This window comes from Zonotrichia albicollis, chromosome 3, assembly GCF_047830755.1.
Source record: "Zonotrichia albicollis isolate bZonAlb1 chromosome 3, bZonAlb1.hap1, whole genome shotgun sequence".
Classification (NCBI taxonomy): Eukaryota; Metazoa; Chordata; class Aves; order Passeriformes; family Passerellidae; genus Zonotrichia; species Zonotrichia albicollis.
Window position 1 is genome coordinate 12,420,470 of NC_133821.1, and position 16,887 is coordinate 12,437,356.

Genomic DNA, 16,887 nt, shown 5'->3' on the forward strand with positions numbered 1-16,887 from the left:
AAATAAAACTGAATCAAACTATTAATACATTCAGTACAGCAAGGTAACCTGAAATTACACTTTTCACTGTTTCTTTGCCTCATCTATTTTTGTGCTAGAAAAGGGGATTTCTTGTCCTTTCCCTTTTGTCTTTATCTGTTACAATTTCTATATATTAGGCTCATGATTCATTTCACACTTTTCTCCTAACCCTCTCATGTCTGGCCACAGGCCACTTTTCCAAAACCCCAGGGATGCAGATTCCATTTTGTTCTGCTTTCTTCTTTTTCCACCTGCTGCTGGCTGGCTCTGCTTGGCTTGTCCTCCCATCCCAAAGCTTGCTCAGAACCAGCACAGCTCCCATGCACAGCTCCCATGTGCAGTTCCCATGCACAGCTTCCATCCAGAACTTCTATCCAGAGCTTCCATCCAGAGCTTCCATCCAGAGCTTCCATCCAGAACTTCTATCCAGAGCTTCCATCCAGAGCTTCCATCCACAACTTCCATCCAGAGCTTCCCTCCAGAGCTTCCATCCGCAACTTCCACCCACAGCTTCCATCCACAACTTCCCACCTTCCCCCTTGGCCATTTCATTCTCTCTCCCACGTAACCATTGCTGGGGAGCCCCCACACTCCCAGCTGCAGTGCTGGTTGCTGAGCCTGAGATAAAGACTTTATTCAGGCACAAGGGCAGGAGCTGCCAGCCATTCTCCATGCTGGCTCTGTTAGGTGACCAGGATTTCTGGGAGAACAGCACACAGCTCATGGCAGGGCCAGAGTTTCTGTGTGGCAGCGCTGAGAACACAAATACATGCAGCAATCATGTGGGCTCCTTATCCAGGTATTGCCAAAGCCCAAACCCGTCTGTCCTGTCCAAGCCCATGTGATGTTGCCCCGGGTGACACAGCTACAAACACATCTATCCCACACATCTGTGTGCTGCCAAGGCTCAGAGAGGGTTTTAGACCAAACCAGTCCTGTGCTGACATGACACAGAGCAAATGGCAATGAAATTGCTCTTTGTGTCGTGCCATTCACTTCACGGGCAGAGCTCCTTCAGACTCCTCTGAGGTTTGCCAGTGTGGGTGACCAGGTTGGGCAGTGCTCCCAGCTGGGTGCCTGCTCTGGCAGCCCAGTGGGGAGAAATCTGATTGGAGCCGATTTGAAAAAGCCCTTGGTGGCAGGAGGTATTTATAGCCCAGCACAGCGTCAGGGGCTGCCTTGGCACTGCGGGCTCTGGTGCTGCACTGGGTAAATCACAGATTATGGGGGCTTTGCCTTAGGAGCTTACAGCTGAGGAGGGCTCACAGGAGTGTGTGCCAGAGCACAGAGGGCCTGCTATGGAGCTAACCTAGTATTATGGGATGTTCTTTGATTTTCTCAATGCATGTCTATCTTCCCTTACTTGTTCTAGACCTGCCTTGCAAATCCAAGCAAATCCCAAACATTCAAGAGAAAACAACTACCCAAGAATGGGAAGTGGAAAAGCTGACTGCTCTTTTTCCACTGACCCCTTTGGTTTGTTGTTGCCTCAGTTTTCCAAAACACCCCTACGCAGCACATCTTTCATCCACCTGTTGTATTGAGCTCTGTGAACTGTGTGTGGGAGGAATTGACTTCATAACGTGCCAATGTTGTGTAACACTGAGCCTTGGTATTGACTGGGGAGCCTGAGCTCTCCAGAGGGTAAACTGAACATAACTGGTGTCCAACAGCCAGCCTGATAAATTTGGCTTTTTTGGTTCACATTTTGGATATCCCTCCATCCCTCCATCCCTCCATCCCTCCATCCCTCCATCCCTCCATCCCTCCATCCAATCTATACCACACACAACTATAAATGCAAAAAGACTGAAGGAATATCTATAATTTGAACTAAAATTTCTAATGTGACATGAAAAAAAATCCCTAACACAATGTGTTAAAATTTACATATTATTAGGCATGCAATAAAAATTTAAATATCATCCAGTTGCCATAAAATGATCTAAAACTGAACCAATGTATCATATACTGTGTATTTATATGGTGGCACCTGATTTCATTGTCAAAGCAGTTTAAATAGCTCTTGCTATTTCTGAAAAATATGAGTGATGACACCCCCTGCTATTTTTAGGAATAATATGTTTATCTTTATTTAGTTGCACTTAGATGGATGCTATATGGAGGAGTACGAATTACCCCGCCCTGGGCTGTTTTAGTCTGGGGGAACTGAAGTTACTGGTTTGTGATGGTGCCAGTGCTGATCTTTGTGTCCTGTAGGTCAGCAGCTGGAGCTCTGGTCCATTTTGGAATCTCTTTTTATCTGCTCCCAGCTGCCTTCCCTCTTATCCCATGGTGGGATGCATAAATTACTTTTACAAGTTCAGCATTCTGGAGCAGTCATAGAAGTGGATTTTAAAGGGGGAAAAATTCCTCAGATGAGGAAAGAGAGGCTGATTCTCCCAAGGTAGTAACCATCACTCATCTCATGGCAAAGCCAGGATGGAATATTACACTTACTTAATATAGAAAGCATCTCCTTTGTGTGCCTTACAATTGTTCTTTTTCTTACACTCCTGAAGAAAAAGAAAGGATCCTTGCTTCAAAGAAGAATTCAGTGCAACAATTGAACATCAGTAGGAACTTCCAGGCTATAAGGAAAGCTAAACCAGGTCAGATGAGCAGAACAAGAGGGAAGTGGTGATTGGCTGTAAGTGGACTGAACCTGAGGATTCTGGGAGACAAGAGCAGAAGGGAAGTGGGACACTTCCATAAGTACTGCAAAGCACCACAGGAGTGATCAGAGGCACATTTGACCATCACATCAGCTACATGAGCACCCTGAAGGATCAAGAGACTGCCTAAATATAATCTGGGATCAGCAGTTATTGAGCAAATTGGAGGAAGTTTTAGATGTAACTAATAGGGGCTAGGAGGTTGTCTTCTCACCATCCAAGGAATGTATTTGAAATGCCGATCAATAGGCCTTTGTTTTGAGTCTCTGCTTTTTTACTAGGATATCTATAAAACAGCTCTACACTGTAAGAAATACAGTGTGCTGAAAGAACAAATAAAATGGACATGAACTCAGTGGCAGCCTCAAAGGGATCACACATCTGTGTGCCTTGTTCCTCCTCCAGATGTCTCCTCCTCCAGTCTAGGTAAAAACTGCTGCTGGTGTAGAGTCCAAAAGCTGCTCAGGGAGAGTGGCTTTACTGCCCACTGCAGAGCTGAAGAATTATGTTTATATGATTTACATTTCCCAGGAATTGCTCAAGGTTGGCCTTGAAACAACTTGTTCTAGTGGAAGGTATCCCTGCCCATGGAATATGGGGGTAAGGAGAGAGAAACAAAATGGTCTTGAATGTCCCTTCCAGCCCAAAGCATTTTATGATTATTATTATTATTCTTTTAAGCAACTGTCATTTTTAAGAATTCTGTTGAATCAATTTAGTTGCATAAGTCTTAAAGAAAGAGTGCTATTCAAAATTCTGATTTTATTTTCAAAAACTTCAAGTGAGTAAAATGGAATGAGAAACAACATAAGCTGCCTTTAAAGCCAAACTGATAGGGTTTTTTCTCAATTTACCCAGGCGTTTCTCCCCAGGATATGGTCAAGTTATTTCCAGGCTCATATGTTAAAACTTACACTGTTTAGCAACCTGATTCTACCTGATGGAATAAATCCAATAAATCTTAGCTAACAGCCTGTGCTGAAGTAATCATTTGAGCAGATGTTACATGTCATTCAAGAAGTTAGTTTTTACTGAAATATGTTCGTTTTTCACAAGACACAATGAGAAGTGTAAAAACTATATTTTGCACAGAAAAAAAAAAAAGCTTTGCAAATAGTTTAGAGTAAGGGATACCTGCCAAACACCATGCTCTAGAAATCTGAAGAACTTTGGTTTCCTTTAGGGACTTAAGTAGCCCTGTGCCACTTCTTTTCCAAGTGCTGTTTTCTCAGTATATTTTCTTTTCATTTCTGCTCCTTTTTACAGGATATATCAGAAACACTTTAGCCTACAGGATTTCTTTTATTCCCTTGCCAACACTGTGGTTGCACTTAGGTAATCCTTCACCAGTGGCATGACTCACCTAAAATACATCCCTATCTACACCAGTCAGAACCTAGTTCCAAACCAGTAAAACAAGCAAATTCAAGTTTCCTATAGCCCCAGGTCTTACACTGTTTGCATCTCTATCCTGGAATATCTTCAGTCGTTCTCACACCCCTCATCCTCCTCTTTGCTTTTGTCATCTGGGTAAATGACAGACAGGCAGGCTTGTAAAAACTACTTATGTATACACCAGAGGAATGGGGAACCACCAGGTTCTCCTGGCTCCCCCTGCTCATCAGCTCTCTCTAATTTAGCCAGCTGCTGGTTTCTACAAAACTATCAGGAGTTCAATATCCTTGAATCTTCTGCCACTGCCATGGTTAACTGAAATTGCCCAAAGAGTTCAAGAGCTGGGATATTTTATCTGGGGAAAAGTGAGGAAGGTAAAGGGCTTCAGTGTATGGCCAGCTGGATGTGATACTGAGAAAGCAGGGAAGTCATGTTGGACATTTCTTAGCTGTCCTATCTTTGTCTGACCCAGATAAAAGGAAGAGCTCCCTAAATACTCTAAGAAAGCAGCCTCAGTCCTGGTGGTGCTTTCCAAAGCTGCCCTACATTCCATCCCCAGAGGTCAGAAATGCTCTGTGGCCCCACCAGGCCCCAGCTGAAGGCTCCAGCTGCTGGAGCTGCCAAAGGCTTTTGCAGGGGACAGGTTGTTAAGAAGTGAGCAAAGTTCTGGAAAACAGCAGCTCTTCCTTTCAAATGTGAGTTCAGATCAATGTGCTGCTTCCTCTGCACACTTTGCCTGTGTAGTTAAGTTTTTAATTCCAATGGTGATGCCATCAGCCTTGCCTACAGTGATGGTGAAAATGTTGCCCCCATCAATCTATTTGTTTTCTCCTTGGGTACATTTGGCAGCCCAGGGAATAACCCTGAATTTTGGTTACCAGGCTGTTTCTTTCCCAAGTGGGTCAATGGCAATGCTGAGAAAGAGCAAAAATTGATCTCTAATACAAATTAGGTACACTTTTCCCTTTACAGAGCAAGCCAGCTTAAATTCCAATTTATTATAACTGTAATAAATCCCCAAGTTCTAAAAAAGCCTTAAAAAAAATGTACATAAAATGCCATGATTTCAGAGTGCTCGTTCTTGCTGTTGTAAGTTCCAGTCAATGAGTGAGTGGCATCACTAGCTCAGTACCTGGAGCCAGAATGTGGAGGAGATTTAAAATAAAAATTAGGAGGGGGGAACATGAATTAGAAAAAGTAGTTAATACTATCTGGAACTCTTTGTTAATAATGGATTTTTTTTTTTTTGTGTCTAGGTCCAATGGAACTGATGGTCCTTATGTTCCTCAAGAGTGAGAGGTATTATGGCCAAACTGGTAAGTGAATAATTTAATTGTATTTCTTAAAAGTGTGAGGGGCTGACAAGTAGTAACATTAAACTTAATGTGGGGAATTACATGTATTCTGAGAATTAGAACATTCTGGGGGTGTCAGTAAGACATAAGATTAATGTATTGTCCTTTAAGTAAGACCTAAGTGGTTCTTTCCAAGAAAAGGAGTAATCAAAGTAAGTTCCCATTACCAGTGGATTCCTGTGCAGCTTTAGTGAGGTGAGTTTTTCATGTCATAGTTTCATTTGCTGGAGAGCATTGCCATTGTTTCCTGACCAAATTCCCATTAGCACTGGATTCCTGTGCAGCTCAGTGAGGTGAGTTTTTCATGAGTCTCATTTGCTGGAGAGAGCACTGTCACTGTTTTGGTTCCCTTCAAATGTTATATATTTTATTGATGAACCACTCTGTCCTTTCTCACTGTTGTAACATCATTTTAATGGCACTCATCAGCTTTGGTCCCTCTGAATGACAGCTTACAGAGACCAACAAGAAATTACCTGGATGCAGGAATTTAGAGCTACAGCTCATGGCAGCTTTTCACTGGTGGCACTTGGTGTCTTGTGGAGCTGTCCTGAAGCTGCTTGGTTGATGCAGGTGGATGGGCTCAGCCCCTGGCTGGCTGAAGGCAGTTCTGCAGGGCTGAATCAGAGTCTATTGATATGTGTAGTGGGACATTTACTGTAGAAATGGGTGGGTTTGATTCCAATCAAACAATTCCAGAATAAGGAGTGCCTGGAACACTAAGGAATATAACAGGTTAGAGAAGTTATCACCAAGAAAATGTTATTTATAGCAGAGGACAAGGAAGGCCCCATAGAAGATTCTGATAAAGCCCAGCCTGGCTCAGTTACCATCAAGAGATGGAAATCCCTTTGTTCTATTGTTTTCACACTTTCCCCCCTCCATATGCTGCATTTGTATTAATAAACTAAGCAGTGATTTTGTCACAATGTGTCACTGCTGATCTTGAAAAGAAGTACAGCAGGTGTTCAAGTGAAGACAAACCTGTGAGGCAAATCTGCTTGATTCAGCACAGGCATAATCTGAAAACAAAGAATTGCAGAGTTTTATCCTTCAGAGATAAAGACATTATGTCTGAAACCTGGGAGATTGTCCTTAAAGCTTTAAAGGAGGGACAGAAATCCGGCCAACCTGGCAATTTTAAATCCATCCTTTAAAATCTCTGAGACCAAATGTGGGGTTATTCCTGTGGGATCCTGCTGTGCAGTGACAGTGCTGCGTTTGTGCTATCACCATTGTTATCTTAGCCCATGATCTGCTGTGATATCATGTTACCTCTGTGGGAGATAAAGCAGAAGGTCTGAGTGGACTGACACAACCACTGGCAGCACTGCTGTGCAAATTCAGAAACATCCCCACTGGGGTTTCTCTCATGGAATGCTTTCCTTCCTAACTCTGCTATAAGAAAATAGCTCATGAAAACTAAGTTTTAAGTAAAATAAATTGCTGAATATCTGCAAAATACTCCTACTTGTTGTCAATCTTCCTAGCAGATTTGTAAAATACTTTTCTAAAGAGCTAAAACCTGGCGTGTTTTGCAATAGTTTCAGTACTACAGAGCTCTGTTTTCCCCTTGCTTGTTAATTTGGCTTGCTCAGGGAAAATGGAACTCCCTTCCTGTTTCCCCCCAAGACCTTTAGTCACTTCCTGTCTCGAAATAAAAACTCCTTTCATTTGTTCTTAATTGATGATAGATACTCTTCCAAGTATTCTGATAAAATCAGCCAAATTATATATAGATTTTTTCCTTCTTGTAGATGACCAAAAATCCCCCTAGTTAAATATGTCAGCGCTGTGTCTATACTCAGAACCTGACAATTTTTTAAATGTACCTTGTTGCCTTAGGTTATATTATAATGGAATTTTAAAAATCCATTTTCTTGTTTAACCAAGAGATGCAAACCATAGATTTGCTGGTGAAATTATAAAGACCTTATTCAATCACAGAATTTTATTTGCTATGCCTCCATTCTGCTGCTGCTGCAGCATCCTTTATATCACTGTAAAAGGGGCTGACTTGAAAAGATAAATGTATAATTTGTCCATGAATACCCAAAATCTTAGGGGCAAAGAATGGCATTTAAAGACATCACAGGTTGTCAAGGGCTTATTCACATTACTCTCAATCAGAATTACAATGTTGCCCTCACTGTATTCATAAAAATACTTTGCACATTTGTTTTGGTAATTTCTGGTAGTGATAAGAACATTCCTGAAAAAAAAAAAATCTCATCTGGAATTTCCTGTGCCTGATCTGGGACTGGATTGGGTGCAGGGAAAAGCTGCTTGGAGGAGCAGGGGGAAGGGTGACAGCACAGCTTCTCCAGCGTTAGCTTTGGAAAGCAAGGGCTGGGCAAAATACATTCTTATTAATTAAAATTCAGAGAAAATGTCAATTTAAAGGGAAGAGTGGCCTTGAAAAAATTAGGACTGGAAGTTGGAAGGTCTCTTGTTATGGGAGCTTCTCCTGCTCGGGGCTGGCAGGCACTGCTGGGTGGGACAGCCCAGGGAATGTCCATCCCTGATCCATTGCACCTTTCCTGGCATTTCCCTTGTGCCATGTGAGCTGCTTGTTTTCCTTGTCTCCTCCTGTCCCACTGAACTGGCAGCTGCGTGCTCGGAGTGTTTCCATGAACTAATCTCTTTATACAGGAGGATAAATCATCGGTGGGTTAAAAACCCATCATAATGTCGGAGTGGTGTTAAATATAGAATTATAAGGCCTTTTGGTCTTATTGAGGCAGCTGTGTGGGTGGAAATTGCATCCAAATAGAAGCTATTTTAGTTAAATTAAGTGTTGCCCTAAGGGCTTTGGCCAATGTTCCATCTCTGAGCAGAAAGCTGGAGACCACACCAGAGTCTAACACGAGGCAGGTGCCAAGTTTTCTTCTGCTCTCCCTCTCCTCTTTCCATTCCTTTTTTTTCCCCCCTTTGCTCTTTCCTTAAATTTCTTCTTCCCTTTTTGCTTTTTCCTTTCAGTTTTCCTCTTTCCTTCCTTTTTCCTTTAATTTTTTCCTATTTCCTTCCTTTTTCCCTCTTTCCTTTTTCCTTTTCCCCTTTCCTTTCCTCCTTTTTCCCCCTTTTCCTCTTTTTCTCTTCCCTTCTTTTTCTTCTTTCATTTTTCTTTTCCTTTCCATTCTTTCCTGCAGAAGTTGTACAATTTACATTCATACTGTAAAGAGATGAGATCTGTTCATGGGGCTGCCTTACACTAGCACGGGTGGTTAAACAGGTTTATCTCTTCTGACAATGTCTCCTCTCTGTTTTTTTTTCAGACACGGGAAGGTTTTTGCATCATGTTTTGGTTAAAACTTCCATTCCCATCGGAGGAAGGCGCTGGCTGACTCCGCTTCCCGCCCCAGGGGGATGGATGTGCCTGCGGTGATCGGCGCGGTGCCCAGGGAACGGGATCGGGATCGGGACGGCGCCTCACGGTTCCCGGCCCCGCAGTGCGGCGGCGCCCGGGATGGCCCGGGATCCTTCGGTCACATCCAGGGTGAGAGAGGCCGGGCTGGGGCGGATCGGTGCCCTGCGCCATCCAGGAGCCCAGCCATCCCTTTCTCTTTCTGGAAATCGCTGAGGGTTCCTGGCCGCTGTTTAAAATAACAAAAAAAGAGAATGACACTACTCCAGCAGAGGAGAGCGGTGAATCACGCCGTGCGCTCCCGGGCTGTCTGTCACGGGGGGATGGAGGGGCCCCGGGCCGTGCCCCGTCCCCTTTGCCGCCCCACCCGCGTTCTCCGCGCTGAACTTTACCCGACTTCTCAGCCCCTCTCCGCCAGCCCTCGGGCCCGCCCCTCTGATGCATATTCATGAGGGCCCATGCCCAAGCTGGCCCTTCATTGGCTGCTCCTCGCCCTCTCCTGCTCCCATTGGCTGGCGTCGCCGCCGCTCCGGGCGCTGGGCGGGGCGGGCGCGCCCGCGCCTCCCGGGCGGTGACTCACAGGGCGTGGAGTGCGGGTCCCGCAGCGGCGGCGGCAGCGCAGCCCGCGCCTCCCCCCGCTCCCGCACTACTCATTGTTCCGCCCGCTCCAGGCACCATGGACGAGCTGGACCAGTCGCCCCTGGTCTCCTCCTCCTCCGGGCCAGCCCGGCCGCAGCAGCCACAGTTTAACTACCAGTTCGTGCTCGACGACGAGAAGGAGGAGGAGGAGGAGGAGGAAGAGGAAGACGAGGACGAAGACTTCGACGAGAAGCTGGAGGTGATGGAGAGGAAGCCTGCCGCGGCTCCCGCCGCAGCCCCGCAGGAGCGGCCGCCACAGCTGCTGGACCTCGGCGAACCCGCCGAGCCGCCCCGCCCCGCCGCTCCGGAGCCGCCGCAGCCCGACTGGAGCCCCCGGGGAGCTGTGTCCTCTTCCTCCTCCTCTGCCACGACGCCGTCCCCCGCGCAGGAGCAGGTCCCGGCCCCCGCCCGGCCCGCGCAGCCCCAGCCGCCCAAGCCCGAGCCTGCTGTTGTCCCCCGGAGCAGAGGGTCCTCCTCCGGCTCAGCTGGTGAGTGCTCCCGCCCCGGGCCCGGGGAGGGCGGCGGCCGGCCGGGGAAGCCTCCACCGAGCCGCTCCGGTCCTCGAGCCCCGGTGCCCCGCCGGGAGGTTCCCTTTGTCTGCCGGCCCTCGGCCGCCTCCTGCGGCACCGCTCCCTCCCCTCAGCCGCGCTCGGGCGCGGCCCCGCTCCCCGCGGCCCCGCCGCAGCTCGTGCTGGAGAAAGGGCTCCCCCTCCCCTTTTTTTCTTTTTTTCTTTTCGGTTTTTTTCATTATAATTTCTTCTCTTTCCCTCCTCCTCCCCTCTGTGTTATGCTAATGGCGGGAGGGGGAAGCGCCGCCCCGGCCGCCGCCTCGCACATGGGCCGCCCGGGGGCGAGGCCGCCGCCGCCGCCTGGCAACGGCCGCGTCGCGGCGGGAGCGGGGGGCGAGCCCGGGCTACCGGCCGAGGCCAGAGACAGCGGCCGTGTCCTGCCAACCGGCCGAGCCCCGCGGGGACGGCCCTGCCCGCGGTACTGGCCGAGTCCCGAGGGAGCGGCCGCGGCGTCCTCGCGGCTCCGGCAGCTTCTCTCCCGGCTCAGAGCTCTCCTCCCCTCGCCGCATTGTCCCAGGCACGGTTCCCCCCGGGCGGCCCGGCACTGCGGGTTTGGGCGTGGGAGAGCGGGGGAGGAGGGAAACATAAGATACTTGTAATCTTACTCATGTTTAACACAGAGCCTGGAGGGAGGGGCGAGGCGAGGGACTGCGGAGGCGCCGGCCCCTCCACCTGGCCTGCGCGGCCCTGCGGCCGCAGCCTGCGTGGGGACGCCGCGCCCCGGCCGCGGACTGCGGGGCTGAGCCCCGAGAGGGAGCCGGTGACCCGGGGAGGAATGTGCGGTAGCACAAAGGGAGACCGGGCTGCTCGCTGCTCTAGGTGTGGCAGTCCTGGAGAGGAATGCCAGCCTTGCCTCCTGGATGGCCACGGCTGTCACCTGGGGCTGCTCCGAGGCGTCGCCCCGTAATGTGGGGGTTCGGCGGAGCACGGGGCTGTGGAGCGGAGGGCGTGTCACCCCCAACAATTGCTGGTGCTGCCCGATTGCCAGAGCCCTTCTCAGGTCTAATCCGGGAGCTGACCCGCATGACTAATGCCTTGCATGCGGATTGCGAGTGTGCTTTGGCTCCACTTCCCCTTAATTCAAAGTAAAAGAGCTGACTTGAGGCCACTAGAACAGTGAAAAGGGACGGATTCAAGCGCCTTGAGATCGTCACGGTGTGTGCTTATCTTCATTGCTGTTGCGGTGTTGGTATGTTGTAAAGATGCAAGATTTCAATGATAACTAAACACCACAGTATCAGGGGCCATGATACTCAAGATCTAATTAAAAAGGAGCATTTGGAACAATAATTTTTCAAAAGGCCTGTTAAAACCCGAATTTATTTTTTTTCAGGGGAAGTTTCACAATGCATTTTATTTGCATGTGTGATGGGACTTTATGGTTACTTGTGTTGTTGTCTTTCACGAAGCCTACTTTGTTTTGTTCTTCTGGGAGCTCTCTATGTAGCAATATGCCAAGGAGATGAATTTTTTTTTTGTTTCCACCATTTGGAGGACAGATGATGACAAAAGCTTGCAACAGACTGAAGAGGAGGGATTCTATATGATGGATGAACAGAATTTTTCCTAGGCGTGTTCTCTGAGTGGAGCTCTGGGTGGTTTAAACAGAACTGAATGGAAGAAATAGGATCTACCAATTCATGTTGCTTTAAAAAGGAGGGATGAAAGCATGTTTTCTGGAAGTGATTTGGTTTTTGTTCCCTCTCTGACCTCTGAAGGATAAGGCAAAAAGAGCACAGTAATTCCTGAAATAGTTCTGTGTTAGAGACCTAACTGTGAGAATGGCGTAGTACAGCTGAGAAGTGGCATCAAGGAGTTATTTTAATTTGTCAGTGATGATTAATTTAGGGCTCTGAAGTAAGGACTGGCATCTGGGGGAGGCCTGGTTTCCAAAGACAAGGTGTTGTAACACAATGCTCATCTAATGATGAGTTGAAATATTAGAAGCTCTGTACTTGAAACTCCTGGATGAGAGCAAATGATGTTGATAAAAGCATTGCCAGGTTATCTCACGAGTACTTTGGCCTTCTCAGATGCAGGAGCACTTAGTTCCATCATGTTAAATATCCATTTAAACATCAAATATTTGTTAGTTTTGCGTTTAGCAGTGGGTGTTAAATCCGTCTGGGTCAAGATTTTTGGCTTGGTTTCAAATGAGTTCACTCTCAGTCATGCTGGAGACTTGCAAAATGAATTTGCTGCCTGCAACTGCTGGCGGGGTGGCCGTGGCAGGGAAGCCACGTGGCCCTGTGGTTTGCTCTCTGCAGAATTGTTGTTTCACTTACTTTGAGCTCTGCTGTTTGAATTTTAGGCCTAACTGAAGAATTGCAATTCAGTCTAGAAATTCTGAAAAAAACCCCTCTTCATATTTGAAATCTAATGCTTTCATTTATGAGGATTTGAGGCAAATAACTTTGAAATTCTGTTTGAATTTTAGGCCTAACTGAAGAATTGCAATTCACAGTCTAGAAATTCTGAAAAAAACCCCTCTTCATATTTGAAATCTAATGCTTTCATTTATGAGGATTTGAGGCAAATAACTTTGAAATTCTGTTTGAATTTTAGGCCTAACTGAAGAATTGCAATTCACAGTCTAGAAATTTTGGAAAAAAACCTCTTCATATTTGAAATCTAATGCTTTCATTTATGAGGATTTGAGGCAAATAACTTTGAAATTCTGTTTCCAGGAGGAGGAGAGTCTGGCCTGTAGCAGAGGATAGTAGGGCTTCTTTTATCTGCAACAATTGGCCATGGTGCTGCCTTTTGGCAGTGGAACAATAGCAAAAATGTATTGCCTGCTTGATGGCCCCTTGAAATGGATTTTATGTGTATATGGAGGTGTTTTTTCAAAAGAAAACCTTTGTAATTGCTTTTAGTTACACACTTAAGAGTATTCAGTATCATTGTGACATAATTATATATAATGCAAGTCTCTGACAGGGTAAGAGCAGCCTACCCTCTGAAGAGCTAATGTAAATATTTGCAGGAGGAGAAAACAAGCAGGAGCTCTGCACTCAAACTTGGGTTCTCCTGAATGATTTCTGGGGTTTTTGTACTTGCTGTTTTGTGAGTAACAGAAACTACAGTTCTGGTGAGATTACTGCTTAAATCTTCTGATTACCTGAATTTCCATAGGGTACAAAACAAAAAGTCAGAGGTAGTTTTACATGGTCAAAGTACTGTGTGGCTGGCTGCCCACAGTAAGAATAACCATGTACTATGATGATAGATACCACTTTGCCTCTTCAAGCCCCAGATTCTGCAGCAAAAGGAGGCTCATAGATCACTTTTCTGGAGGAGACTGGTGTGTTTGGAGTCAAGCTGCACTTAGCAGAAGGCTGAACATGAAATCCACCAGACTGGCCCTAGGCCAGCATGCAGAGAGAATAAAGATGTTTCCTCACTTGTCTGCTGCCTTCAGCTGACCTGGGTTAAATACATATGCAAACGTTGTGGAGGGCCAGTTTATTAATTAGTCTAGCTTTTCCACGTGATTATGTAGGATTTTTCCTTGAATTGATCCACGCTGAGGAGAGGTGTCAGGAAGCTTTGGCAGCCGGCGTCGTGCAGAGGTCAGCAGAGCTGCCTGTGGCTGTCCCTGGCCAGGCTGAGCCCGGCCGCAGGAGGTGCTGAATAAATGCAGATCTGTACTTGTTCTGCTCAGCCCAGTGAGAACCTCTTACCCTGCTCATGCTGCCTTTGTGTTTGATCCAAATTCTAAAGCAGCATATCTGCTCCTCAGATTTCTTTCTGTCGTGCTGCTGTGTCTGCATGGATTCCTCCAGAGGAGTTGTGTGCATTGTAAGCACAGGATGCAGCATGACTTGGAAAAAACAGAGCTGTCCTTGGATGCTGTCACTGCTGACTTTCATTTGCACCCTTCTTTTATTGAAATATGTACCCACTGATCTTCAGTGTTTCTCTGAGGTGCAAGACATTTTCTCTTCCCAAGGATAGTCAGCAAAGCTCTAAGGGAGGTGTTCATAACCTGGGTTATCTAACTTAGAATGCGATTAAAAAAAATCAGCAATTTGACTGCTATAGTAAACCTTCATTTTCACATTTCATGTTCCCATCTTGGTGAATTCAACAAAGGATCATTTTATTTATTCAGTTTTATTCACTGTCATGTGCAGTGTGTAGCACTGGGGCCTGCCTGTGTAACTGAGCTGGTGGAAGAGTTTCAGAAGCCAAGCAGCCCTGACCTCTGTGAGCAGGGGTGTGTGCAAGGACAGTCCTGCCCAGCTGGGTGTGTTTGCCGTGTGTGTGTGTCCCTGGACTCACTTTCCAGGATAAAACCACACAGCTTCCACCTACCCTGTAATGATGCAGCCCTCTGGGAAGTTTTGAATTGCACTGGGAGTTTTCCCCTTGGAGATGAAATCCTCCAAACCACAGTTTAGGAGGCAGTGAAGAGCTGCTGTTTGTTTGCCCTCCTTGCCCTCCTCCCAGCCTGTGCTTAGGGAAGTTTCCAGCATGGCTGTGGAGTGGCCACTGCCTTGTTGCATCACCCCTGGTGGCCACAGAACCTCTTTCTTATCTCCCAGATAACCACAAACAGCACACCTGTGGAAGCTGAGGGGAGTGTTCAGGATTCCCAGTCAGAGGATTTCTCAGAGTTGCTGGGAAAGCAGATGTTGTGTTCATTTTGCTTCCTCTGGTGCCCAGGATTTTGGAGAGCACTCAGTCCAAGAGCCTGGCTGCTTACAAGGAGCCATTTGGGCATCAGTTTTCTTACCCCTGGAGCCCAGTTCCCATCCTGCTGGAATTCTGGAGGGCTCTGGTGGTGGCCACACAGTTCTGAGGGGATTTTGAGGCTTTTTGCCTGTTTCCATGTCCATTCTGCCACACCCAGCTGCTTAATGTCTGTCCTGTGATCCTGCCCTTTGTGTGCTGGGAAGGAACAGAGGGTGGGTAACCTTCAACTGGAGCTCTTGGTGTGCTGGAGTTAATTTCTTTATTTTCTGTTAATATTTTGACAAAAGCTTCTTCTTTTTATTTATGCTGGCAGGTTTCTATAGTAACTCTGAAACTCAGATAGAAAAATTAGCAAAGCATAGTTTGGTCTGAAAATGTCCTTTGGGTACTAGTTTGGAGGCAAGGAAACAGTTCTTGGGTTTTTATTGGCTAGAAAATGGAAAGCAACTTGGAGCTTGCAGGTAAATTAGCTTAAGATATTCAGAAATGCTTATACATGAAGTAGGAGGAAAATTGTATAACTCTCAAGCTGCTTTAGAAATGAAAGGCAAAAAAAGAGCTATTATTGCCAAGTAAAAATAGTGAACTGTGAGACCTCAGTAGAAAAGTAATGTTTTAATGCAGTTTAAAAAAAAATTTCTTTGTTTATGATCTAAAATAGAAATGGCTCCTGTGTATGCTTTGGAAACACTGCATGTTTCCTACTTATTCTGCAGCCTCTGTTTTTAGGGCAGTACAGGACAGCCAGAGCTGAGATCCTGCTCTCCAGGCAGATGACATGCTTGGTGGATGGCTTTTCTAATTGGCCTTTCCTTCAATGAGAACTATTACAACAGCAATAAAATAATGGCCTTATTAATATTCACAAGGTCTGAGAAAATCAAATTATCTCAGTAGAATGTTTTTTATCTTTCAAATGGAAATAATCAATCTGCTGCTGACTGTAGCTGTCAAAATATGAAGATTTTAAGTTAGGTTAGATTTTATGTTTTTAAATTACTGATTTTCCCCATGATTTTAATGGGTTTGTTTCAATTTGTTGCTTTCTGATGGATAAAGAAAAAATACTTTCAGTTTTATCTCCCTTCTCAGTGTTGGGAATACCAGTTTAACCTCCGTGGTTTTGCTGGGAGACTGGCTTTGTGTCTGAGATACTCCCAGCTTCTCCTGGCAGCTTTTTAATGAGCAGGGCAATCATGCCATCAGCTCCATCAGCTAGGGAGAATATGTTAGTTAGGATGTCTTAAATGAGACACAAGTCTGAGATAAATATAAACTTTCCTGTTGCCAGTTAAAATGTTCTCAGTCTGTCAAAATCCTGCTGCTTCTCCAGCCAGCACTGGTTGGTGACAGTTTTCCTTGAACCCTGCTCTCGCCTTTTCTGACAGGAGAGAAAATTCCTTCATGCCTGTCTCTGTGTGCCCCCTGTGCGTGGCAGGAGGGCAGTGCCAAGGAAAACAGACAGAGAGGTGGGTGAGGCCTTGCAGGGCAGCCTGGGGCTCTGGGCAGGGGAACAGGGGAGGAGAAAAATGGCACTGGGGGCACAGGGGCTCCTTCTGTGGGGGCTTCAGCCAGGACTGCTCAGAGATGGAGGTAAAGGGCTTTAAACCCAAGGCTTCCTTTAAAGATCACAGTGATAGATAAGAAAATTGGAGTTTCCTTGTGTGTTCTGTTTTAAATGGCAAAAAATTGAAATTATTGGGCAAAACGCATATTGACCAAAATCTACTGTTGATACCTGATCCCCTCGGGAGTCAGAACATCAAGCCTCTGAATCTTCACATTGCTTTTCCCCTTTAATCAAAAGATATTCTACAGATACTGATGGCTGCACCATATTCTTGATCTCTATATCTCATCCATCAGACATCTTATGCACCTTTTTTTTTAATTTTGCAGACTATAAGCACTTGTATCAGAGATGGAGTTAAAGGGCTTTAAACCCAAGGCTTCCTTTAAAGATCACACTGATAGATAAGAAAATTGGAGTTTCCTTGTGTATTCTGTTTTAAATGGCAAAAAATTGAAATTATTGGGCAAAACGCATATTGACCAAAATCTACTGTTGATACCTGATCCCCTCGGGATCTCAGGACAACATCAAGACTCTGAATCTTCACATTGCTTTTCCCCTTTAATCAAAAAATATTCTACAGATACTGATGGCTACA

The 16,887-nt window shown here is 46.1% G+C and overlaps 1 protein-coding gene and 1 long non-coding RNA gene across 5 annotated transcripts in view; one reads left to right on the plus strand and one right to left on the minus strand.

The window, feature by feature from the left end:
• Positions 1–8,702: 8,702 nt before the first annotated feature.
• LOC141728457 (uncharacterized) lies at positions 8,703–9,325 on the minus strand. The gene is made up of 2 exons (XR_012579374.1): positions 9,203–9,325; positions 8,703–9,039 (listed from the first exon to the last, which is right to left on the minus strand). It is a non-coding gene; the product is annotated as an uncharacterized LOC141728457 (long non-coding RNA).
• Positions 9,326–9,363: 38 nt separating this feature from the next.
• Positions 9,364–16,887, plus strand: part of RTN4 (reticulon 4) — a 40,497-nt gene continuing 32,973 nt past the window's right edge. For 2 of the 4 annotated variants that reach the window (XM_074536705.1, XM_074536706.1), the window contains exon 1: positions 9,376–9,937. In XM_074536705.1, the coding sequence (XP_074392806.1) occupies positions 9,487–9,937 (451 nt within the window). In that variant the 5' untranslated portion in view covers positions 9,376–9,486. Of the gene's footprint in view, positions 9,938–10,399; positions 10,536–16,887 lie in introns of those variants that run through there. The other 2 variants (XM_074536708.1, XM_074536707.1) reach the window with 2 other exon arrangements.